This window comes from Carassius carassius, chromosome 34, assembly GCF_963082965.1.
Source record: "Carassius carassius chromosome 34, fCarCar2.1, whole genome shotgun sequence".
Classification (NCBI taxonomy): domain Eukaryota; kingdom Metazoa; phylum Chordata; class Actinopteri; order Cypriniformes; family Cyprinidae; genus Carassius; species Carassius carassius.
Genome location: NC_081788.1, coordinates 17,407,356 through 17,432,530, shown reverse-complemented (window position 1 = coordinate 17,432,530; position 25,175 = coordinate 17,407,356). Strand labels below are relative to the sequence as shown.

Below are 25,175 nucleotides of genomic sequence, written 5' to 3'. Positions count from 1 at the left end.
ACTGCCCGTCTATATATATCCCTCCATATGGGCCAGCTGCACCTAAATGCTCTCTACCCCTCCATTGCCTCCTTGTCTGGTGTAGGTTTGCAGCAGTGGCCAGGGCCAGGAAGGTACACTCTGCCTTCTCAGAAAGGGAGGAGATGGTGGATGAATCTTAGGACCATACTAAAGCTCTGACCTGGACTTAAGAAGACCAAGGATTTGCTAAACTAGGAGTCATTTCAGGTTTTGGCACTTTTTTGTGGGAATTGAGAAAATTTCACATTTAGGAGATCCAAAATGGAGTCAGGAGGTGGAGGTGGTGGTGGGGTGGCAGCTTTGGCCTCGTTCATCATGAATGAAGAAGAACTGAAGAGAAAGCAAAGAGAGAAACTCAAGAAACTTCAGGCCACAGGAGGAAACCCTCGACCTCCACGTTCCTTGTTCTTTTTCACGCTTAAAAACCCTTTCCGGAAGACCTGCATCAACATTGTGGAATGGAAGTATCCTTCAAACTTACATCTATTTGGTTTCCATAGTTTTGGACTTTGGTTTGATGTTTGTTGATTTAGAAAGGCATCCATCCCCCAGAGAGCTGGTTTAGCATGCATGCCAGAAAAAGCATGCAACCATAACTCTGTCTTATGTTCATCGAAACCAGACTGAGATATTAACTCCATGATAGATATCTCCATCTGCGAGGTGGTGAAAATAAAAACAGACACAGTTGTTTTTTTGTAATCCCCAGGTTTAGTGTGTCTTAAGGTGTGGAAATCTGTCTCAGTTGTGAACTGAAGGTGTTAAGCTTTTGTTATGTGTCAGACTCATCACAGTCAGTTGGAAGCAGTCGGATCTGCTCTTTACACTGAAGATGTTAAAGATGAACCCCAGCCTATTTACAGCCAGTCAGCAAATATTAATAAGACTTCAAACTAGTGTTAACTGGCTCAATTTATTTTTATTTTTTTTATTGTTTTGACTTCATAGGGTTTTTAGCTATTAGACTGACAATTTTATGTATGTGAATATGATTAAATTCACTTTTGAAAGCAGTAGAATGCTGTAAGAATCTAAAATAAGTTCTTAAATGAACAACAAGAACAAATATTAACTAGGATGCAATTCAGAAAAAGTTGGAAATGGCTTCTTAAATTCTGCTTTGAGACCACCCTTGGAGACAAAATTTACATATACAGTAAACATTTGCTTCATGTAGTGAAGCTTTCAGTTCCTGATTAATTTAGTAACATGCATATAAATGTAAATCTGAATTGGAGATTTTAATTTAAGTGTGTTTTGGCTTTTATACTGAGATGAACTGGAGATGTAATTCTTGTGCATTTTTTGCATAGGTGTATTTATACAGTTTAATGATAATCTGTCTGTGTACAGCTGTTGTGCGGGATCACTCGTGGACATGATTCTGAGCTGGCACGGAAATTCTGGTTCCACCCCCTAGTGTCAGAAATTCACAAATAATTGCAGTTGCTAGTCATGTAGTTTAAACTGAAACAGCAATAATTGATGATTATAATATTTCTTACTGGACAAGAAATCATATATTTATTATATATTCTGTCCTAGTAAATGTTTACTCTGAGGTTAAACCATCTTTAATTGATTTCTAATTTAGTTACTGACCAGATAACTACCCAAAATCTCTCTCGTTTCTGTAGTCACCACTTTTACTTGTATTTGGCAATGGGCGACTGTTCATTTTTGTTTAAATCTGATTTATGCAAATCATTTTCCAGTGGTTGTTTCTGCCATGTCTACCCATTGTTTTCCTAATCAGACTCCCAAAGACCCTTTGAAATCATTATCCTGCTAACTATCTTCACTAACTGTGTAGCTCTGGCTGTGTTTCTTCCCATGCCTGAAGAGGACACCAACAACACCAACATAACATTGGTGAGATGTTCTTAAATCCCACTTACCATTGTAAAACAAGATAAAGTTTTCAGATTTTTGCCTACTCAGGTCTTTGGCCCTTGGGTTATGAGGGGGACATATTTGTTTTGAAACTGATGTGTGTGCACTAACATTTTCGCCCAGTTGGCATTTGCACAGGACAAATTTGTGATTCGCATAAATACGCTCTTATGAGTTTCATTTAAATAGAATTATGGGTTTATATGCATTAAATGCAATTTAGATCATGTTTTACAAACTAAAAATATACCGTGCAGCAGGTGCTGTTTTGTGTCATGGGTTTTATATTTAGTCATTTATTTGAGATGTGCATGTCCAAAGATACAAGTGTGCTGTTTATAAATACATCTCAGAAGGGGATTTTCATGACGTATCTAGTGAGAAATTAATATAGATTCTAATGACATGACTGTTCTGACAGAACTTTGCTGTTCTGCTCTTTTTATATGTGGAACCTTTTTTGTTTGTTTCAGCTATATAAACACTTACATAATGATAAATAATGATAAATCCTCTTTACACAAGCTTATTTCATGACTCAAGCTTTGATGGTATGTAGGTCACACACTCTTTCCACTAGCATGTGCAGTCATATTCACCTCTCTCAGAACACAGAGTGCTATTACATTTCAGATGGCACAAATCTGAGACCTGTTTACTTATTTACTCCCCTGGGTTTAGTGACTTACGCCAGTGGGCCGTCCATTCCTCAGATACTAAGTCATGAAACAGGAGCTGAGATTGGGTCTCAGTAGACATGGTCAGAATGAGGTTGATATGGCTCGTTAGTGTAGAATTAGAGGCTGTGTGCTGTGTAAACATACTGATTGCAGTCACTGCACATTGAGGACAGTTGTTTGGTTTGGCAAAAGGTTGAGGTTCAGGTTTCATTGGCAACTTGCCAGAATTGTGTCTGTTTTCTGCTTTACACCCCATTAAACCCTCCTATAACATTGTTTGTTTCCTTGCAGGAGAGTCTGGAGTACATCTTCCTGATCATTTTCACTCTTGAGTGCTTCCTAAAGATAGTAGCGTATGGGCTCCTGTTCCATGAAGGAGCCTATTTACGAAATTGTTGGAACATATTAGACTTTGTCATTGTGTTCATGGGGTAAGATAACATTTAAAATTTCTTGAAGTCATAAACAAAACACCCTGAAATTATTCCTAAAACTGTCCTGAGCTCAATTCAACCATAGACTTTTTTTCTTTTCTGTAAAGTTTGTGCAGTATTAATAATACAATAAAAGCTGGCATTTTTAAAATGAATTGTTTCACATTTCTTAAATAATAGTCCTTTTAAATTGCCTCCTCAGACTCTTCACACTTATTGTGGACACCATCAACACAATCGCAGGAGTTCCCAAAGAGAAAGGAGGAGGGTTTGATATGAAGGCTCTTAGAGCATTTCGAGTCTTGCGACCGCTGCGGCTCGTATCAGGAGTTCCCAGTAAGACTTTTAAGCACCACAAGTAGGGCAAGATAGGACTTTAAAGCTAGGTCCTTAAAATACCTCAACATGTAATTGTTATAAGTATACTCCTATAAGCTTTCTAACAAACGGAGGCAGTGTTGAGTGAAAACAGATTCAATAGGTACTTACAGAAATGTATATGTACACGCTTTGTTAACTGTCTTGTAAGATTACAATATAATCATGTCTTTGTCAAAAGTTTAAAAAAGCTGTTGTGTTAAAAGTATATTTGTTGTCATCCAGGCCTCCAGGTGGTAATGAGCTCTGTTCTGAAATCCATGTTGCCCCTCTTCCACATTGCATTGCTGGTCTTCTTCATGGTCACCATTTATGCCATTATGGGTTTGGAGCTGTTCAAGTGTAAAATGCACAAGACGTGTTACTACCAGGGCACTAGTGAGTCTTTTGATTAGGAGACTGACATCAAACATATGACTGAAAACAAGTTTTAGAAATGTAAAAGAAATGACCTTATTTTAATGATAATGAATTCACAAATCAATGTCAGCACTGCATACCAGTAAATGATCAATGTTTTCAACCTCTGTTACAGATATCATTGCAATCAGGGAGAATGAGAAGCCATCGCCCTGTGCTCAGGCTGGACACGGGCGCCGCTGCACCATCAATGGCACTGAATGTCGGGCAGGTTGGCCTGGTCCCAACTTTGGCATCACCCATTTTGACAACTTTGGCTTTTCCATGCTCACAGTCTTTCAGTGTATCACAATGGAGAGCTGGACTGATGTGCTCTACTGGGTAATTACTTATGGGCATGATAATCTTCCTCTTTACTATCTTGTGCAGAGGACAGAAGACAAACATTCATTTATATTATCAGGCAATCATTAAACTTCTCTATGCTAAAGTTAAATGTATCCATCAGTAGACTATATATAATACAATTAAAGTATGCTGATATTTAGACCAACAGCAGGATTACAAGGCTGATATTAGTTTTACACAACAGTTCAACAGAAAAAAACCATGTATGACCTCACATATTATGCAACATCTCGCACATGACACAGCATTCTAGAAATCGCGCTCAAGTTAAAGGAAATACATTTTGTTTTAAATGGCATCTCTAGAATTTTTTAAGGCAATAACATGAGTGAAAGTCTCCTTAGCTCTTCGCATGTCTCCAGGAAATACACAGAAGTAGTGTTGCATTCCTAAACGAGTCAGTGTGTTTGAACTTATTTGGTTTAATGACTCATTCATAAAAACAGCCACTTTCGCCACCTACTTGCACAAAGATGTAAACTGCAGAAAGTGAAAAATCCCCACCAATGATGCACAGAGTCACAGTTTGTCTAGAGCAAGATTTTTGGAACAAATCCAAAATTGATGTTTGTCAAAATGAAATATAATGATGTTTGACCTTTTAGATTAATGATGCCATGGGGAACGACTGGCCCTGGCTCTACTTCTTTACTTTGATACTTCTGGGCTCCTTCTTCATCCTGAACCTCGTCCTTGGAGTACTGAGCGGGTATTAGCCCTTTTTGATAAAAGGTTTTAATCCTAACTGCTTATTACCTACTTAAAGTTTGGTCGACAAGTTTGGAAGTGTGAGATAAACTAAAACACAATTGTACATGTTTTTTTAGTATCATTTCATCTAAATGCACCCTGGCTGGATGCGTCTACTGAATGGTTTATAGGACACAGATCTTTTCAATCAACTTAAATGACTCACTTTATTGATAGACATAGAAATACAAGAATATCACATGACCAGGAAGCCAATTCAGCAAACTCAACTGCATGGTTAAGTGGCTTAACTGAGACGAGTTTTTCCTCTATGCAGGGAGTTTACTAAGGAAAGGGAGAAGTCACGGTCACGTGGAGAGTGGCAAAAGCTACGAGAGGGACAACAAATGGATGAGGATCTGAAAGGTTACATGGAATGGATCACTCATGCTGAAGTTATTGATGGAGATTATGAGGGTAATGGCGCTACTACAGTCCTCTGTCTGTCTCTGTCTTTCTATCTCTATATCTGATGTCATTCAATTGAAAATTTCAGTGTATGTATATTTGATAAAAAGCAAAGGAACTGCATTTTTAAAGTTTCTCACTACTTTTATACTCTCCAGCACTACTTCTACGAAAGGACACAGGTTCAGAGACAGACAGTTTGTACCAGATGGCGGGGATCAACAGGGTGATCTATTTCTAGTGAGTGTGCAATCAACAACAAAAATATGCATCATGATTTAACCGAAGACTTATTTCTAATTTACTGTGTAATCCGCAGCCGTCTCGCACGCCACTGGAACGTTGTTTTACGGAGGAAGTGTCATGGTTGGGTGAAATCAAAATTTTTCACCTGGTGGGTTCTCCTTGTTGTGTTACTCAACACTCTGGTCATAGCGACGGAGCATCATAACCAGACTGAGGGGTTAACAAGTTTTCAAGGTCTGTTCCATTAAGCAGTACATTACAATACATTAACCGATACAAGATTCCCAACTCCTATTTAGTATTTAAAAGTTTATTGGTTGTTTTAAGGAATCTTTGAAATAGAACGATTCAGCAGAATCATTCATAATTCTATAGATTTATATATATATATATATATATATATATATTGGCGAATGAAGTGAGATCTTAATGCATCTTCGTCCTGTTTGCAGACACTGCCAATGCAATCCTGCTCGCCTGTTTCACGATTGAGATGGTTATGAAAATGTATGCATTTGGTCTGAGGGCCTACTTTATGTCCATCTTCAACCGATTTGACTGCTTTGTGGTCACGATCGGAATACTGGAGATCATCCTGGTCATGTCAAACATCATGACACCACTTGGGATCTCTGTGATGAGGTGTATACGACTCCTACGCTTATTCAAGATCACAAGGTACATTCATTTATTTAAACCTCATTTTCAAACCTTACTACCATCTGTCTTAACTTTTTAATTTCCTTATTTTCCCGCAACAAACCATGAGAACTGTTACTCTGAAGTAATGAGAAGAGTGCCTTATTAGTAAAACTACTATCTTACTAGTACTACTAATTAGGAGTGTATCTTCGGCTTTTGCACAGGAACTTGTGCTGTGATTTTAAAATAATTGTTTATAAAATAAAGATAGAAAAACGTGTATTGATTTTTTTTTTTGAGTTTGTTAATTTTTGTTCCTGTGGCTCAAGTGGTAGAGCATTGCGTTAGCAGCGCAAGGTTGTGGGTTTGATTCCCAGGGAGCAGATGTTAGGTAAAAAATGTTAGCCTGAATGCACTGTAAGTCACTTTGGATAAAAGCTTCTGCTAAATGCATTAATTGAATTGAATTTACATTTTTTTTTTTTATTATTATGTTTTTGTTTTTTTTTACAGATTTTATACACTTACACACTTATACGCAAAATGCATGTTTCATACACCAACACTGTTATTTCCTCTCATGGGTCTTTAGGTACTGGACATCACTTAATAACTTGGTGGTATCCTTACTCAACTCAGTAAAATCCATCGCCTCCCTACTCCTGCTCGTCTTCCTCTTCATTGTCATCTTCGCCCTCCTGGGTATGCAGGTGTTTGGTGGGAAATTCAACTTCCCTGACAGAGTGATTCAGCGCAGTAACTTTGACAACTTCCCACAGGCCCTCATCAGTGTGTTTCAGGTACTTGCAGTTTTAGCGAAATTGTGCTCTGACAACGGAAGCTCTTTATGTGACATTGGGCTCCATTATCAGGTCCTAACTGGGGAGGAGTGGGACTCGATCATGTACAATGGAATCATGGCTCATGGTGGACCTCAATCCCCAGGAATCCTTGTCAGCATTTACTTCGTAATTCTGTATGTCTGTGGAAACCGTATCCTTTTGAAGCATAGGTCATTATTTTGCTGTCCCTGTAAATTTCTCCGAACTGATTTATAGATGATAAATGTGAATTAAGTATGTTTAAAAGAATATAGCAAAGCACTTAATCTAAAATAAACATTTGCCATTGTTTCTGTGCGAAGTGTTTCAGTTTGAAGTATTTCAGAACCAGTCATGTGGTATTGTTGTGATGAGGCTGTTTGGACTTTTCCTTAGCAGGTTGTTGATAAGTCGTTCTCTTGAATGTGTTCTTGGCTATCGCTGTGGACAATCTAGCTGAGGCTGAGAGTCTGTCAGCAGCACAGAAAGAGAAAGCAGAGGAGAAAGCCCGAAGGAAACTCATGAGGTAAAAGAACAACTAAATCTCAGCAAGGATGCATTAAACTGATCAAAAGTTATATTTATATAACTTAGAGTAAATTTCTATTGTCCACCAAGGTGGACATTTTTATTTGGCTCACCAATACATTAACAGATAGTCAAAAAAAAAAAATACATAGAGAGGCTAAACAGACAGTAAAAAAAAAAAAAAAAAAGATTTATGTTTCAGTTAAATGCTGTTCTTTTGAACTTTTTATCATAGAGAGCTGAAAATCATAGTTTCCACAAAAAGAAAATGTAAGCAGTACATTCATAGTAATATGAAAAGTTTCTTGAGCATCAAATCGGCATATTAGAATTATTTCTGAAGGACCATGTGACACTGAAGACTGGAGTAATGATGCAGACAATTCAGCTTTAATTATATTACAGTTAAACTGAAACAGTTATTTTAGATTGTAATACTATTTCACAATATTAATGTTTTAAATATATTTTTTATCAAATAAATTCAGCATTGGTGAGCATAAGAGACTTCTTTCAAAAACATTTAAAAAAAATCTTATGGACCCCAATCTTTTGAATGGTAGTGTATTTGCATATCTATATATTACAAAACAACATTTTGATTTATTTATTCAAATCAGAACATTGCCAGAGAAAAGTGAGGAGGAGAAGGCCCTGATGGCTAAGAGACTAATGGAGTCCAGGTCGAAAGCTGAGGGAATGCCCACCACAGCAAAGGTATGGTTGACACGAAAGTGAGTGTGGTTGCTCACTAAGCTTATTTTAGACAGGTCTACTGCAATGCTTGACTAATTGGCCTTCTGTCTAACACTATCAGAATGATCCACCATCTGGTCTCCAAATCAAATTTTAGGCTTTGATGCTGGCTTATTATCTGCTAAATAAACAAAATGTAAACGCTTAAACCAGTTTCATCATGTTTTTTTATCTCCAGCTCAAGATAGATGAGTTTGAATCAAATGTTAACGAAGTGAAAGATCCCTTCCCTCCTGCAGACTTTCCAGGTAGGACCGTAAGACTCTAACACAAGAGTTTAAATATCAACCGAGGGCTCTACACTCCATAAAATGCTGGCTCAGACCTCAAAGTACATCTCTAAACATGTAAAGGAAAAAGTTCAAAGATAGCTGATCTATTATAAGTAAAATGTATTATTAGCTCCAGCTTCTAAGCTCATTTATGGAGCGCATTTTAAACCACAGGGGTGGCTATTTTCATTTGATTTTCATGTAGATCACAAATAAAAGCATAGTATTTTGAGCTGACCCAGCTGTAATCCTTCTCTCCTGCTCAGGTGATGATGAGGAAGAGGAACCAGATATCCCAATCAGCCCCAGACCCAGACCCATGGCTGACCTGCAGCTCAAGGAGACAGTGGTTCCCATGCCTGAGGCCAGCTCCTTCTTCATCTTTGGCCCACAGAACAAGTGAGGCTTTATGCCCTGATTAATAATACTATGTAGACCACTAAAATTAAAGATTTTAGATTTACCGTTGCTGTCCGATAACTGATGCTGTCTGTCGAAAGGTTCCGGAAGTTTTGCCACAGGATCGTCAACCACACGACCTTCACCAACTTCATCCTTCTCTTCATCCTCCTCAGCAGTATCTCCCTGGCTGCTGAAGACCCCATCGACCCCCGTTCATTCCGAAACAAGGTACCAAAATCTTTGATTATTGTATAGCTCTAACTGAACTAATAGTTATCCGTTAAAAATGTACATTCACTAATTCATTTCACAGGTCTTGGCTTATGCCGACATTGTCTTTACGACTGTCTTCACCATTGAAATTGTACTGAAGGTAACGTGATCGTCAACTTGATGTTACTTTCAGATTTGTGGTTTGGCTGACATTTAATTCAGCACTGACCTGTGTATTTTTAGATGACGGTTTATGGAGCGTTCCTGCATACTGGCTCTTTCTGCCGAAACTCCTTCAATATTTTGGATCTCATTGTTGTGGGTGTTTCCCTCTTGTCCATGGGCATGGAGTAAGTTCAATAATATTGTATGTTGTTTCAGTTTTTAGTATACGTTACCCATTGTTTTAATGCTTTCACAAGATTATTTGGTGTCTTCGGCAAGGAATGTTCTAACTTGAATATAAATTACAAAGACAACCCATTAAATAAAAAAAAATCAGTTAACTGTTCATGCACATGCATTATTCCATTGATGAATCCCACAGCATTTTTTGTAGGTAATTCAATACAAACAGTGTGTGATCATATGTGTGAACAGCATAGTCCAATCAGCAAACAAATTACTTTTAAGAGCCAGTTCTTTTCAGTGAATTAAAAACACAGCACAACCAATATAGTTCAAAAGATTCTCGAATAAATGACTCTTATGAGCCAGTTCTTTACAGAGAATCAAAAATATTTACCCCAACTAATGTAGTCCAAGAACAGTGTTCTCAAACGAATGAGTCTCAGATCCATTCAGCTCGTTGAGTGTAGTCCAACCGAATCCTGAATGAAGGACTCTTGTGAGCTTGTTCTTTTCAATGAATCTAAAGCACATAGTGCAACCAATACAGTTCAAACTGTTCTGGATTGAATGAATTTTATTAGTCAGTTTGTTTTAGTGAATCAAAAACATAATGCTCGACCTGTGTATTCCCATTTGAGAATGAATGATTCTTATGAGCCTGTTCAGTGAATAAAAAACATATAGAGCGTCCAATGTAAAGATTTGTTTGTAAGCAGTACTTTCTAAAGTTAAGATTTTTGTCAGTTTTAATTAAAATACAGTCAAGGCCAATAACTAAAATGCATTATTGGATTGCAGGTCGAGTACCATCTCGGTGGTGAAGATTCTCAGGGTGTTGAGGGTACTAAGACCTCTAAGGGCAATCAATAGAGCCAAAGGGTTAAAGGTGGGTTTGCACCTTAACGAAAAAGCTGCTTTGATTTGTGATGTAGCATTTGTCTGTGTATTAAAATATGGAAAGCTGCCATTGAAACTATACTGAGGACTTTCTCAATGAAAAAATATACTGAGGACTCTTTCTCATGCTGCTATTATATGGTTAGTTTAGGGCCAGTCTTCAAAGCATGATACCAGTTAGGGACTAAATGCTAACATTTTCATCTCCAGCACGTGGTCCAGTGTATGTTTGTGGCCATAAAGACCATTGGTAATATTGTCCTGGTCACCATGCTCTTAGACTTCATGTTTTCCTGCATTGGAGTACAGCTCTTCAAGGTGAGAAAGCCACCATACTGTGCTTTAAAACCTTGTGTTTTGAAATGGAGCAAGTGGCTGTATGCTAAATGCATTACCTTTATTTAGGGCAAATTGTACTATTGTACGGATCCCCTTCAAACGACAGCAGAGGAGTGTCAGTGAGTATTTTTAGCCACATTTCTTGAAATGTTGTGCTTTTTCCTCTGAATGTTGCTACATTGCGTTTGCTTTTGGTTGTTCTTAGGGGAATGTTTTTAAAGCATGTGCAAAACTCTCTTCATGACATGGAGGTCCATCAGCGCATGTGGGTCAACAGCGATTTCAACTTTGACAACGTGCTGAATGGCATGCTGGCTCTCTTCACCATCTCCACATTTGAGGGCTGGCCAGAGTGAGTGTGTGAAAATCTCATCCTATCTTCTTTTAACATTGATTACTCAGTCAAGAACATGTTTCACACAAAACCTTCCTTCGCTCACCCTCAACAGGATCTTATATAGGGCTATAGACTCAAATGCAGTAGACACAGGCCCTTTGTTCAATAACCGGGTGGGCATCTCCATATTCTTTATCATCTACATCATCATCATCGCCTTCTTCATGATGAACATCTTTGTGGGCTTCGTCATTGTCACTTTCCAAAAACAAGGAGAGCAGGAATACAAGAACTGCGAGCTGGACAAGAACCAGGTAAACAGTGTGGTCTTTGAAGATCTTCATGTGGGATTTGAGGAATTTAATGATAAAAGTTCATTGTTCATCAACAAAATATCCTTTTTACAGTATACTGTATATAAACATTTAAAATACCTGGTTTAACTCCACTTTTGTTATATATAACAATATATATAAATATATATATATATATATATATATATATATATATATATATATATATATATATATATATATATATATTGAATGAGAGAGAGAGAGAGTATCTATCAGGTTAATGATGCTAATGCAACTTTGCTTACTGTGCTATCGTTTTATAATCATCTTCTCTTGCCGTCTCACCCCTCATCAGCGTCAGTGTGTACAGTATGCACTGAAAGCACGGCCCCTTAAATGCTACATCCCGAAGAACCCGCACCAGTACCGTGTGTGGTACTTTGTGACCTCCTGTTACTTTGAGTATCTCATGTTCTTTCTCATCATGCTCAACACGCTGTGTCTTGGAATACAGGTAAGCAGTTAAATGGTAGTTACCGTTATTTACAGCTAATGATATTCACTACTGTTCAAAAGTTTGGGGTCGATGAGATTTATTTAAAGAAAGAAATATTTTTATTCAGCAAGGATGCATTAATTAATCAAAAGAGGCGGCAAAGTCATTAAAATATATTCAAATTGTACTGAACACAATTGTATTTGTAATAATTGTAATACTATTTAACAATATTGCCATATTTTTTATCAAATAAATGCAGCCTTGATGATCATAAGAAACTTCCTTCTAAACATTAGGGGGAAAAAAAATCAAATTTTGAGTGGTAGGCTAATTCAACATTAAAATGTGTGCTGTTGTTTTTTGCATATATACCGTATTGATTATTTTCCATTATTTTAGTAAATATTATGTAATTTTATTGCTGCATTTAATATTATTTTTCATAACATTTATATTGCCTTTAATTTGACCAAATAAAAACCTTAATATTTATCACTGTTTTCAAGCCAATAAAATAAAGCTTAATCCCATTCAGTCAGTATGTTAGTCAGAACCATGTTCAGTCTGTATAATAGTTTACAAAACAATTTCAAAATGGATGCTTTGTTAATCTGCTGTGTCTCTTCTCTCTGTGGTACAGCACTGCAACCAGTCCGATCACGTAACCAAACTCTCTGACACTCTTAACCTCATCTTCACTGTCCTGTTCACTGGCGAGATGATCGTCAAACTCATTGCATTCAAAACAAAGGTACCCCTGCCTCCACCATATGAAAGCGAGTCAGAAGATGTGCTCAATTTATTGACATTATTTGGATTCTGTGTGTGTTTTGACACAGGGTTACTTTGGAGATCCTTGGAATGTGTTTGATTTCATCATCGTGGTCGGTAGTATCGTTGACGTGGTCCTCAGTGAGGTTGATGTGAGTATGACAGTGATTTGAGTCTCCACACTTACATGTTGTCTAAATGTCTCTACTAAAGCGAAAGCATTTCTAATGGCGACCAACAATGGCTTGTATTTTAAACCCATATTTAGCAATACATGAAGCACAGACCACAGCAAGCAGTCAATGTCAGCATTAGTGCACAGGAGGTACCGATTTCATCAGTTCCAGCTTAGTATTCTTCTCATTCAACCAACTTCATTGTGGCCATTGGTGGGCTCATTTTCATGATTCATTTCACATATGTTAATGAACCACCCTCTTTCCATTTCCATACACACCGCTCCACATCTCCAAGAGTGATTTGATGCACTTTTTATTGTCTATATAAATAACCACTCGTTTTGGAAGTGTGATCCATCATTTTGATGTTATGTTGACGTTTGTCTCTGATTCACAAGATGCATTTCCGTCTCAATGATGTCATCTCACCTCCATCACTTTAACTTCTCATCTCTCTGTTCTCAGGCTGCGTTGGAGGCCAGTGGAGGACTGTGGTGTCTACATGGTTGTGCTGTAAATATCATTCTGCACTGCATGGAACAGACACTGCTCACATTATTATTTTTTCAGAAGCTTAAATGACCACAAATAAGCACCATACCACATTATGGTATTGCATGACTGTTTGAAAATAGTGAAAAGAGTCTATTCTTTTTTCAGGAAGTAAATCCAATGCAAGCAATAGCTGTAAGTACATTGTCATACGTACAAACTGTTGTTTTCTTTTTAAACACTTAAAAATGGCAACTTTGCATATTAATAGCTGGAACTAAATTTTTCTCTCTTAATATTACTCATTTATAGGATGCAGAAAATGTTAGAGTTTCCATCACGTTCTTCCGGCTGTTCCGTGTGCTGCGTCTCATTAAACTGCTCAATCGTTCAGAGGGGATCAGGAACCTTCTGTGGACCTTTATTAAGTCCTTCCAGGTCTGACAAGATAATATCCATGACAAAAAAAGAAAATAAATAGATAATAATAGCTAGTTTATATATATATGGATTATACAAATGAATACATTTTATGTATTATTTTATCTACGTTAATTTAATTTAATTTTAAAATTTTTAAAAGTGCTTTAGCTTTAACTGGATGTTTAACTCCCAGTATATGATGTTGTGTTTCCTGCTTCAGGCGCTGCCTCATGTGGCTCTTCTCATTATCATGCTCTTCTTCATCTATGCTGTCATAGGGATGCAGGTCAGCTTCACTCACCTGGTTTCCTTCAGTTGTGTAAATGTCCTGTAGTTTCTCTCATTCTTGTTATATTATTCTCCAATACTTTCTTCCTCTCTCTTTCTCCTTCTCTTTATAGATGTTTGGTAAAGTTTCTCTGGTCGATGGTACGGAGATAAACCGCAACAACAACTTCCAAACTTTCCCTCAAGCTGTATTGTTATTGTTCCGGTCAGTTGAGTTAGTAATGTACTGAGGGAACTGATCTTTTGCTTGTTTGTTCTCTAACAAAAGCCATTCTTTACAAACTTGAGAGCTCAAATTGTGCAACTCTATTTTAAGTCGAATAATCAGATAATTGATGAATGTGCGTATTGTGAATGTTCACAGTGTTGCCACTGGAGAGCAGTGGCCTAACATCATGCTGGCCTCTATGTACGGGAAGCTCTGTGACCCCAAATCAGACTACGGCCCTGGAGAGGAGTATACCTGCGGCTCCAGCATCGCTGTCTTCTACTTCCTCAGCTTTTACATGCTGTGTGCATTTTTGGTAAGCAAATATGAGGATCTTGTAGTTTACACATGGTAAACTTGGAAATCGTCTCAGAATACAGGATCCAACAGTGCTGTTTGTTTTAGTAACTAAATCATTCTCTTCCTGGTAGATTATCAATTTGTTTGTGGCTGTCATTATGGACAATTTTGATTACCTCACTCACGATTGGTCAATCCTTGGCCCACATCACCTGGATGAGTTCAAGAGGATCTGGGCAGAGTACGACCCTGAAGCAACGTGAGTTAACACACACAAGGCTCTAATGCCAGTGTCATCTTATCCTGTAGCTCTGTGCTTCTTGGAAATGTATTTTATCATTTGCCCTAAGACATAATAAAAGTACTGTACACTGTCTTCTATACTTATAAAGGGGACGAATCAAACATCTGGATGTAGTTACTCTCCTGCGGAGGATTCAACCACCATTGGGTTTTGGTAAATTTTGTCCCCACCGTGCAGCATGTAAGGTAAGACAATTGCCATTTATTTATTTGGTTTCTCTATTCTGTTAAAAGTACACTATAATGTTCAGAAAATTGTTTTATGCTCACCAAGGCTGTATTTTATAAAAAAAAAAAAAAAATACAGTAAAAACAGCAACATTGTTCAATATTATTACAATTTAAAACAACTTGTGTGTATTTGAATATATTTTAAAATTGATTTTTTTTCTTGATGGCAAAGCTGCTTCAGTGTCACATGATCCTTCAGAAATCATTCTAATATGCTGATTTGCTGCTCAAGAAACAGTTCATATTATTATCAACAACAATGTAAACAATACAATTAAAAACTGTAATCTAAAAATGTAATTAAGATCAATTCAATGCATCCAAGATGTACTGACCCAAAACCTTTGATCAGTAGTGTATTTCAGAGAGTGTTTTAAATCTGTATTTGTGAACTTCCACCTCAGCGGCTGATTTCCATGAACATGCCTCTGAACAGCGACGGCACAGTGACCTTCAACGCCACACTCTTCGCACTGGTCAGAACAGCTCTGAAAATCAAAACCGAAGGTGTGTAATTGAAATCAAATTCAATTAGCAGTTTATTTCGCAGCATAGTATTTAATTTGCGTCTTTCTATTAGGGAACTTTGAGCAGGCCAATGAGGAGCTAAGGGCCATCATTAAGTCGATCTGGAAGAGGACCAGTATGAAGTTGTTGGACCAGGTCATTCCGCCCATTGGAGGTGAGATAGCTGCGATGATAGTCATTTGTGTTTAATTAACACATTTTTTTAATCCAATCCATGTCTGACTGTAATGAATTTTTATTGGCTGTAGAGGATGAAGTCACTGTTGGAAAGTTCTATGCAACCTTCCTGATTCAGGAACACTTCCGCAAGTTTATTAAGCGGCAGGAGGAATACTACGGTTACAGGCCCACCAAGAAGAACGCTGATGAGATTAAGGTCCACTTTATGATAAACGCTCATAAAAAGGACTATTTTCTTGCAAAATACTAATAAGACTTCCGTCTGACTCTGCAGGCAGGTCTGCGCAGCATCGAGGAGGAAGCAGCTCCTGAGCTGCACAGGGCCATCTCGGGTGACCTTATCGCTGAAGATGAGATGGAGCGTGCCTTGGAGGCTGGAGAGGAGGGCATCTACAGGGTCTGCACTGAAGCATTTTCATAAGGAAATAGATACATGTAGACTAAGCAGTCCATTTAGACTTAAAGTCTCTTGTCTCTATCTGTTCAGCGGACAGGAGGTCTGTTTGGAATGAACCCAGACCCCTTCTCTTCTGAGCCCGGCAGCCCTCTCTCCACACAGATGACCAGCCATAGGCCTCTGCAGTTTGTTGAGACTCATCTGGAGGATGTAGAGTCACCACCAGACTCCGTCTTCCTCCCGAACACTGAGTTCTTCCCTGATCACATGCCAGCAACCAACACCAATAACAATGCCAACTTCGTTGAAGAGTGAGTGGATAACTATAATGAAAAATTGCACTTAATGTGTATCTGTAAAGGTCACAATGCTCATTTGATGCTGTTATTAGTATGTCATCCAGGTTTACATTCGAAAGCGAGTCACTGTCAGCTGCTGCAACCAGAAACTATTCATACGAGGACATAAGTGAAAACAGTAAGTTATCGGGGAAAAAATGAAATAAAGAAAAATCGAATTTATGTAATTTTCTTTTTCTTTTTTTTCATTAGAAATTTTTTCTTTTATTATGAGTCATAAGATTTTTATTTTCATTGTGGTATTATTTTCAGGTCAGTTAAGCATTTTATAAACTTTTATACTCAACTCTACTGTAATATAGTCATTTATTTTGCATTATTTAATTGAAAAAAAAAACTGATTTACTTTTTTATTAAATGTCATTCATTTTAAATACATTTTTATTTAAAGGCACTATAACAAATGCCACCATATGCATTACTGTTCAAAAGTTTGGGGTCAATATATATATATAAAGAAATTAATACTTTTATTTAGCAAGGATGCATCAAATTGATCAAAAGTGACAGAAAAGTTACAAATATTCATATTTCAAATAAATGCTGTTCTTTTGAATCTTTGTATTAATCTAAGAATCCTGAAAATCGTGTTTTTACTTAACTGTACTGTACTGTAAAAATATGTCAAAGCAGCAGAACTGTTTTTCACAAATGTTCAAGAATGATTCCTGAAGGATCATGCGACACTGAAGACTGGAGTAATAATGCTGAAAATCACAGGAATAAATTACATTTTAAAATCTTTTAAAATAGAAAACATTTTAAATTGTAATAATATTCCATAATATTACAGTTTTTACTGTATTTTTGATCAAACAAATACAGCCTTTGTGAGCATAAAAGACTTCTTTAAAAAAGAATTCTGTTACAATGTTATCAAGACATTTATAATCATTTCACCATGACAGTAATCTACACACTTTATTGTATAAATGACATTATTTCCTGTGTAACCAATAGGAGACTCCAGTTCGTATGTGGGCGGGGCCTCAATCGTTGATGACAGACGGCTGTCAGATTTCACTGTGAGGACTGATATCACACAGGTGTGGACAGGTGTCACATTTCCTGAGCTAAACACGGTCCAGTGACTACTTGATATTCCCCTCTGACTCCTCTGTGTGTGTCTGACTCTCTCAGTTCCCCTATAACCCCTCAAATGGAGCGTCAAAGAACCACAGAGAAGCAACAGAAGCTTCACCAGCCACCGACAAACTCATTCAGCAGGTAAAATGCCCCGTCCACATCTCATGTACTTAACAAGCATTCCCTACCTTCTCAGGAAAGACTATTGCACTGTATTTTGTATGAATCCTCAGGCACTGAGAGACGGTGGTCTAGACTCCTTGGCTGAGGATCCAGAGTTTGTATCTGTGACTAGGAAGGAGCTGGCAGAAGCCATTAATATTGGTGTAGAGGATATGGAGGGGATTGCTCAGAGTATTGTTAACGGGCAGAGCGGCAAGGTAACAAAACGTAAACGCCGTCCCATCCCAATTCCACCTGGCACCGAGTCAACCAAACCCAAGGAAAACACTAGTGCTGTGTAGAAACACACTGAGAGACATTCAGCAAATTCATAAGACGTCATCAGCCTAAATCTTCTGCCATTGTCCAAAATCACTTACTTTATGGACAGGTAGTGCAAAGATGGTAAGAGAAATAACATATAAAAAAGGACGCCTGTCTGAACAACGTTACTGCTATTTGTGAGGTCAGGCGATTTTTATTTGTGATGGCTGTTCTGATTTAGGACTTGTTTTTTGGTGACTGAATTTACCAAACATCCTCAATAATATTGTTCACACTCCGTTCTGTGAACATTTACAGTTGAGTGAGTTACATAACACAGACAAATGCCTGACAACTTTGTAATCGGTGGACATAGAGCCACAAAGACAAGTTTTTTTTCTCTGGTTTGTCTGCCACATGTACCTAGGGTTTAAACCTTTTTGTATTTAGTTATAAAATAATTGTTATACTGAATGGAGGGATGATCATCCTGACATCTTGTTTACAAGAAAATATTTGGCAGTTTTTAAAGGTGAAATTTAGAAACGAAAAACTTGTAGATAGTTGAAACTTGTTGTTTCATTTTAAATCTAATGTAAATGGAAAATGTTTGAATGATTGTGTTTGACAGGACAAATACAATAGGCAAAACACTTTATTTGTGTTTTTACATTTATTCAGTTAGCAAATGCTCCAAGGTGACTTATAAATGAGGAAGGAAGGGCTTATAATTTCTGATAAAGGCTTTATTATCTGTGAATTGAAGTACATATTAATATGTTTCACATGAGCCTTTACATTCTTCAAAAGAATCTTCCTCTGTGCTCAGAATAGGATTTAAAATGAAATGTCGGTCATTGGCTTACATATGAAGAAACTTCCCCCTTTTTCTGGAGTATGCAAAGAATTAAGGATTGTTTAATTATTATTATTTTTCATTTAACAGCTTCTATATTTGTTGTATAGTACAGCTGCGATGGATATAGGACAGTGGGAATGGGATCAGTATGTGACGCAGGCCGGATTTGAACTGTGCCCTCGTGAGAACAGGAATTTTTTTTTGTGCACTAACCACAGCCACTGACACGTTTTTCCTTAGAAATGGGATTTTTATTGGGCTAGAGGAGTTTTCTAGGGACTTTGGATGTAGACATTTACATGTAAAGCATGCATATAAAAAAAACAGTGCAGATCCTTGACTAAAATAACACTGAAACTAAAGGTTTTTAACTGAGCTACAATGTACCAGTTTTTTTTTTAATCTTCTCAGTGTGGCAACTGAAGTCTTCAAATGAAATCATTTTGTTCATGACTTCATTGATTATTGCAAAGTTGCACCTTTTAAAACAAAAGAATGTGTTAACCGATGCCACAAATTGATGTCTTAAAGCTGTATTTTCTCTTGTATAATGTCTGATCTGTCATCTCTGTTCAGCACATTTTGTACAACAGTACAACATTTTGTTGATAGATTTGCGTTGGTTAGATACACACATTTTCAATTTCCACCTCAGCCCGTGTGTGTCTTGCAAATGACTATGTAATGAAGTTAAACGTGCAATTTAATAAACATGAAAGAACCGTTCACATTTTTTCTTGGGAAATGGGAAAATTCTCTCTAGCCATTTAGATTCAAATCATGTTATATAAATTGTCTGGAAAATATGCAAATCATTTGATAAAAACAATGTTCAATGTTTTTTTTTATATATAAGAACGCAGTAATAATGCCATTTTAATTTCACTGAATAGTTTTAATATTAATATAACTGTCCTGTCACTCTATTATTGAGCTTTACATTTACATTAAATTTGCCTTTGAGCGCATACAGATGAAATGCTACTGCAAATAGCACAAAGCAAAAGCTAGTACTTAAATATTATTATTAATATCATGTTTGCTGTAGACAGATGGTGTGATGAGCGGTCAATGGCCCATGCAGCTGTACTACACTGTAGAGAGGGAAACTTGAGAGGAGCTCCAGGTACTATTAATACCACAACACGTTACAGCTCACGCCTCTTATGGCATGAAACTAAATCCATAAAGCAAAGATGAGAAGTTCAGACCGTGTATGAACTGACGTCACAAATGTAAAAGCAGTAGTTAAATTAAGACTCATTTTTTAAATATCTGAACTCAACAAGCTTCAGTAACAGAAGACGTGCAATTACACAGAACTTTACAATGAATTTATTTATACAGGATTTTTACTTACACCAACTAAAGTCACACAGGGTGGTGTAATCAAACAACATAAACACGCTTAAAGAAAATACAAAAAAAGCTGCTAAATCCCTAAAAGCTGTGGGCCAGTGGGCTGATGGTTCCCAGGCTAAAGGATAATGCTTTTAAAGCTCTGATCGGACACACAGCACATTTCCAGCAGTCCATTTCAATGAAGCACTTCCCCTCAAATAAAGTAATGAGGTTTCTTTACATTTATGCCATACTCTGTCATGGCTGGTGTCAGATCTTCCATTGTCAGCGTGTACTTCTTGTCCTGGGAGGTGAGATGAGAGCAGTGTGAATGAGAGATATTTAGAGCACTTTTTTTATTTTTTTTTTTGTACAAACTATGGCCTGCAGATTAAACATTGATTATATAGATTTACTGTAGAACATGTTACTGTACTAATCACAGTTTGTTAACACAAACCTTGGTCTTGTTTCGGGAGCTTCCAGAGGCCGTGCCCTTCATTTTGCAGTGCTGTAGTGCGTCATTTGCAATATCTGAGATGAACTTCTGAGATGCCAAAGATATAAGACGGATTCTGAAAACACAGAGGGATTAAGATGTCAAGGTAAATTCATGATTTTTTTTAAACCCTGATGAGTAAATTACAAAGTTTTCAACACCAGATATGTTTTATTAAGAAATTCAGTGTTTTAATATTGGCCTAATGTATTACCGTACCAACAATGCAATACTCTCCATGAGACACAAATGTGTTATTTAAGCCTGATATCATTGGTAACTTCTCTTAAAAAATAAAAAACATAATTCCAGCTGATGAATGGTAAAAACATTTAAAAGCTAATCAGACTTAGAGCATTTAAAGTGCCAAACAACAAAATTGCAGGGCACACTTATAATAACGGTTTATTATATAGAATTATAGTATTAATTCATATTTTTATACTTTCATGTTTTATTTTGAAGTTTTAGTAATTTTACTTGTGTGCTTTTGTCATTTTTTATTTTTTTAATTGACTTTTATTTCAGTTTTAGATTAAGTAATTTTATTACTTCGACTCAAACATAATTGTTTCAGTTAGTTCCCAAAGCAACATCTCTCATTTTTAAGTTTTTCATCTAATATTATTTCAGAATTATTTCAATTAACAAAATTATTTTAAATCGTTTTAGTTATAACTTAAAAGTTTATCCTTTTAAAAACTTACTTTTGTTTTAAAAAAAAAGAAAAAAAAGTTTGCTTAAAGAACCTACATTTTACAGACTGTAAACATTTTTTTGCACCACTACATAATCGCTTTCTGAGAGAACATTGTTCCAACTCACATTCTTGGATCTGATGCTTCAAAACCAGCTCGGTTGAGATAGTATCCTGTGACTGCGTCTGGGATCTGAAACACAGACGGTATGTTAACAGCACTACTCACAATCTACCATCGATAACCAAAGAATATACAGTAATACAGTAGTGTAATCACATGTGGACTGACCGTGGGAGTGTAGTCCTCCAGCTGCATCAGGAAATCGGCCAGCGGTGTGGTTGAGATAACGGGCTTCACGTCTCCATTAGCGATGCTGGTGGGCACATACACCCCGTTTGACACGGTGGAGTCGGATGAAGGGGTCGCCATGGCTGCCGACGTGGGAACTGTGAGGGGGTGGGGGGAAGGGGGGGGCGGGTACGACAGGACAGACCTTCAGAACTGCACCAATAATAAAGATTACAAATATACTATAGTATAATATTCTCCATATTTACGAACTTACAGACCAACACTAATGTAGCTAAAGGTTGAAAGGCAACAGCAACTCTATGCGCGTTCAAACTGTCAAAACAAACAAACAAACAAACAAAAAACACCCACCATTACTGCTGCCGACCGCGGGGATGCTGCTGGTGTTTGTGGAGGCGCTGCTGCTGGATGCGGCTGCTGCTCCCGTCTGTCCGGTTTGAGGAAGATCCACGTTCATTTTGTCCGGCTTGGCTTGAATATAGAAATAAATTGGGGATACTAGACTAAATATACGCAGTTTAAACTATGGGAAAGTTATGTCGATAATCATTTATGCAGATAAAACAGCTAAGTCGGGGATCATTCGCTCTTGAGAAGAGAAATATTTACGCTGAATGAGTCACGTGATTAACACTTCCGTGTGCAACCAGTACAAGAGTCCGGAGAACACGTGAACTCCGGGATAGATTGCCTTTCTGGGAACATTTATCCAAGCGTGTTTTGTTTCAGAAAATATCAAGCGCAAACCTAATACAGGGTTTGTGTTCAAGTTATATTTTGTAATTTTGATAAATAGTGAAAAACATATTTCATGCGTCGACAGATGAGGCCTTGTAAACAGCTCCACCTAGTGATGGTATTTTCAATTGTTTACTTGGTTTCATAATGTAGTTTACAAAGGTGTAAAGGTAATTTACAAAACATTAAGTTCATAAACTGAGAGCTCAAGAGCACTTTAGTATTCAAATAACCCTGTAGTTCTTGTCACACCTTTTCTGTAAACAGTGGCCTTCGACAAATAATTACTTAAAAACAACCAATAATATTTTCTATTTATGTAATTTGTATAATGTTTGTATTATATTTATATTCACTTACAGTGGAGATCAAAATTAGAGAACAATCTACAATTTATGGGAAGCAATTAGTATAGCAATTTTCGTAGATTTATATATTCTAATATATTCTTTTAATTGCTTATTTCATAAATTTAAATCTTTTTTATGTTATTTGAGTTTGAGTTATGAGACACATAACCACAAATAAACAAAAATGTTTCCAAATGAAAAGTATTTTTATTGTCACAAGAATAATTGTACATTTTAGTAAGAAAATCTCAAATAAATGTGCATATTAGAGAAGCCACATATTATAAGCCGACAAGAGTATGATACCATAACCACGAGACAGCGACAGTAAGGTACAGATAGATGATTCAAGGCCCTCTCAACCACTGTCAAATGACTGGAATGATGAATGAAACAATAAAGCATGCCATGAGATGAAATAATTTTACTACACTGACATTTTTCATCCTCCTGACATCACATTTCACAGAAAAGTTCAAATAAAAGAAGAATGTTTAAAAATGTTGTGCTTTTTGTGTTATCTGCCTTGGAAGAAGCAGTTTAATACAGTTAATACAGCTAAAGCTCTAATGTAATTATTCAATGCAAACATTAATAATAAAAAACAAAAGAATAAATGGGGATTTACCGATTAATTAGGAGTTATAACTTTTTAAAAGTCTTAACATGGCTCAAGTGATAGAGCATTGCGTTAGCAGCGCAAGGTTGTGGGTTCAATTCCTACGGAACATGTTAGGTAAAAAATGTTAGCCTGAATGCACTGTAAGTCGCTTTGCATAAAAATGCTAAATGCATAAATAAATGCTAAATGCATTAATTTAATTTAACATTATGGATCAGTGAAGTTCAGTCTAAGTTCGAATTAGCTGTTCTCATATTAATTAAAGATGGATTTCAGACAATTTTACAGTGGAATGTTGCACTAAAATAAGCTTAATAATACAGAATGTGAAATTGTTTGGCACGACGACAATGGAACTGTTCAAATTTCTCAAAAGGAATGACAGAATGGTTTATGGTTTCTAAAAAAACACAACAGTTGTTTGATTGGGGTCATCAGACGACGACTCATTCACCAATCAATAACATTAACACTACTACATTCACCCCTTAGCCAATTTTTAAAATACCTCTAAATTGAACAGTAGATAACAAAAGAAAAAAAGAAGATGTGGATGGCTGGAAAGATCAGGAGACAAATATTTAAACACCTATTGTTTGAATTCCCACAGAACTAGTGTGCAAACAAGAAAGTTTACCAGTAACTCGGAACATAAAAACAAGGAACAACGTGAAGCATAGCAATTGCCAACAGTATTGTCTCCATTATAAAAAAGCTATTTTGCCTTTACTGATTAGATTGTAATGGAAAAACCCAAGGAATATCGGATATACAGAGAACCGAAGGGAGACAAGATTGTAGGCAACAAATTTCATATTGAGAAAATAAGAATGTTTCTTTCCACAAGACCCCTTTAAATACAAAACTAAAATTATTTTTAATTTTCATCACAGGAAAATATAGATTTCTCTTTATACATAGAATCTGTTACCTTTGCCACAGTGTACTGTATGTCACATGACCATAAAACGTTGTATTCATTACACTTTTGGATGATTTGATTCCCTCATTTTTCAGAAGATGTGAGAGTAAATGTTGAAGCCCATTCTATTTTTAAAATGATATACTTAAAAATTAGATCCTAGTCAGACACATTGACATTCATGTCATCTTGATGTTGGAATACATGCTCTGGCTCTACAGAAAAGCCATGCATATTTCATTAGCAAATTATGTCTTATTTCTATGCATGAAACATTTGCTTTCACCTCGTCTCATGGAGCATGGGCTGCTGTGCAAATGCTTGTAATATTGGTCATAATTTGATTAATATAATGCACTCCAGACACTGACGGAGTTAGTTAACTCTTTAAGGGAAAGTTCACCCCAAATAATTTACTCACCCACATGTTGTTCCAAACATGTATGAACTTCACTTTTCTGCAAAACACCAAAGAATAAGAAAGTTACGCAGGTTTGGAAAGACACAAAGGTGAGTAAATGATTTTTGGGGGAAATATCCCTTTTTAAATAAAAGCTGAGGAGGTGAATTTGATGCCTCATATGTACAACATTTAACACATTCAACACAAAAACAACACCGTGACAATGCAAGAAAATACTAAAAAATAACACTCAACAAACACTAATAAAATCATCACCACACATGCACATACAGCCAAAACCACTTCTCCATCTCTCTCTCTGCTCA

General features: G+C 36.7%; 2 protein-coding genes across 2 annotated transcripts; one reads left to right on the top strand and one right to left on the bottom strand.

Annotated features, from left to right (window-relative positions):
- Positions 1–40: 40 nt before the first annotated feature.
- On the top strand, positions 41–18,648 carry LOC132114543 (dihydropyridine-sensitive L-type skeletal muscle calcium channel subunit alpha-1-like). Its single transcript, XM_059522707.1, has 45 exons — positions 41–485; positions 1,788–1,893; positions 2,886–3,025; positions 3,231–3,364; positions 3,632–3,784; positions 3,942–4,147; positions 4,780–4,883; positions 5,202–5,341; positions 5,491–5,572; positions 5,652–5,812; positions 6,031–6,256; positions 6,813–7,020; positions 7,093–7,213; positions 7,453–7,567; positions 8,190–8,286; positions 8,504–8,573; positions 8,864–8,996; positions 9,098–9,227; positions 9,313–9,372; positions 9,456–9,562; positions 10,362–10,449; positions 10,671–10,778; positions 10,866–10,918; positions 11,005–11,151; positions 11,249–11,450; positions 11,788–11,946; positions 12,572–12,682; positions 12,771–12,854; positions 13,347–13,394; positions 13,542–13,568; positions 13,686–13,811; positions 14,017–14,082; positions 14,198–14,289; positions 14,449–14,608; positions 14,724–14,851; positions 14,985–15,081; positions 15,531–15,633; positions 15,707–15,808; positions 15,903–16,030; positions 16,109–16,231; positions 16,322–16,542; positions 16,623–16,708; positions 17,551–17,636; positions 17,731–17,817; positions 17,910–18,648. Exons 1-45 carry the CDS (start codon positions 283–285, stop codon positions 18,138–18,140), a joined length of 5,559 nt encoding a protein of 1,852 aa, XP_059378690.1. The 5' UTR covers positions 41–282; the 3' UTR covers positions 18,141–18,648.
- Positions 18,649–20,285: 1,637 nt separating this feature from the next.
- On the bottom strand, positions 20,286–22,454 carry LOC132114544 (transcription initiation factor TFIID subunit 10-like). The gene is made up of 5 exons (XM_059522709.1): positions 22,166–22,454; positions 21,791–21,948; positions 21,627–21,691; positions 20,763–20,877; positions 20,286–20,606 (listed from the first exon to the last, which is right to left on the bottom strand). The coding sequence occupies exons 1-5, from the start codon at positions 22,269–22,271 to the stop codon at positions 20,517–20,519; spliced, it is 534 nt and encodes a 177-aa protein (XP_059378692.1). The 5' UTR covers positions 22,272–22,454; the 3' UTR covers positions 20,286–20,516.
- Positions 22,455–25,175: the final 2,721 nt, after the last annotated feature.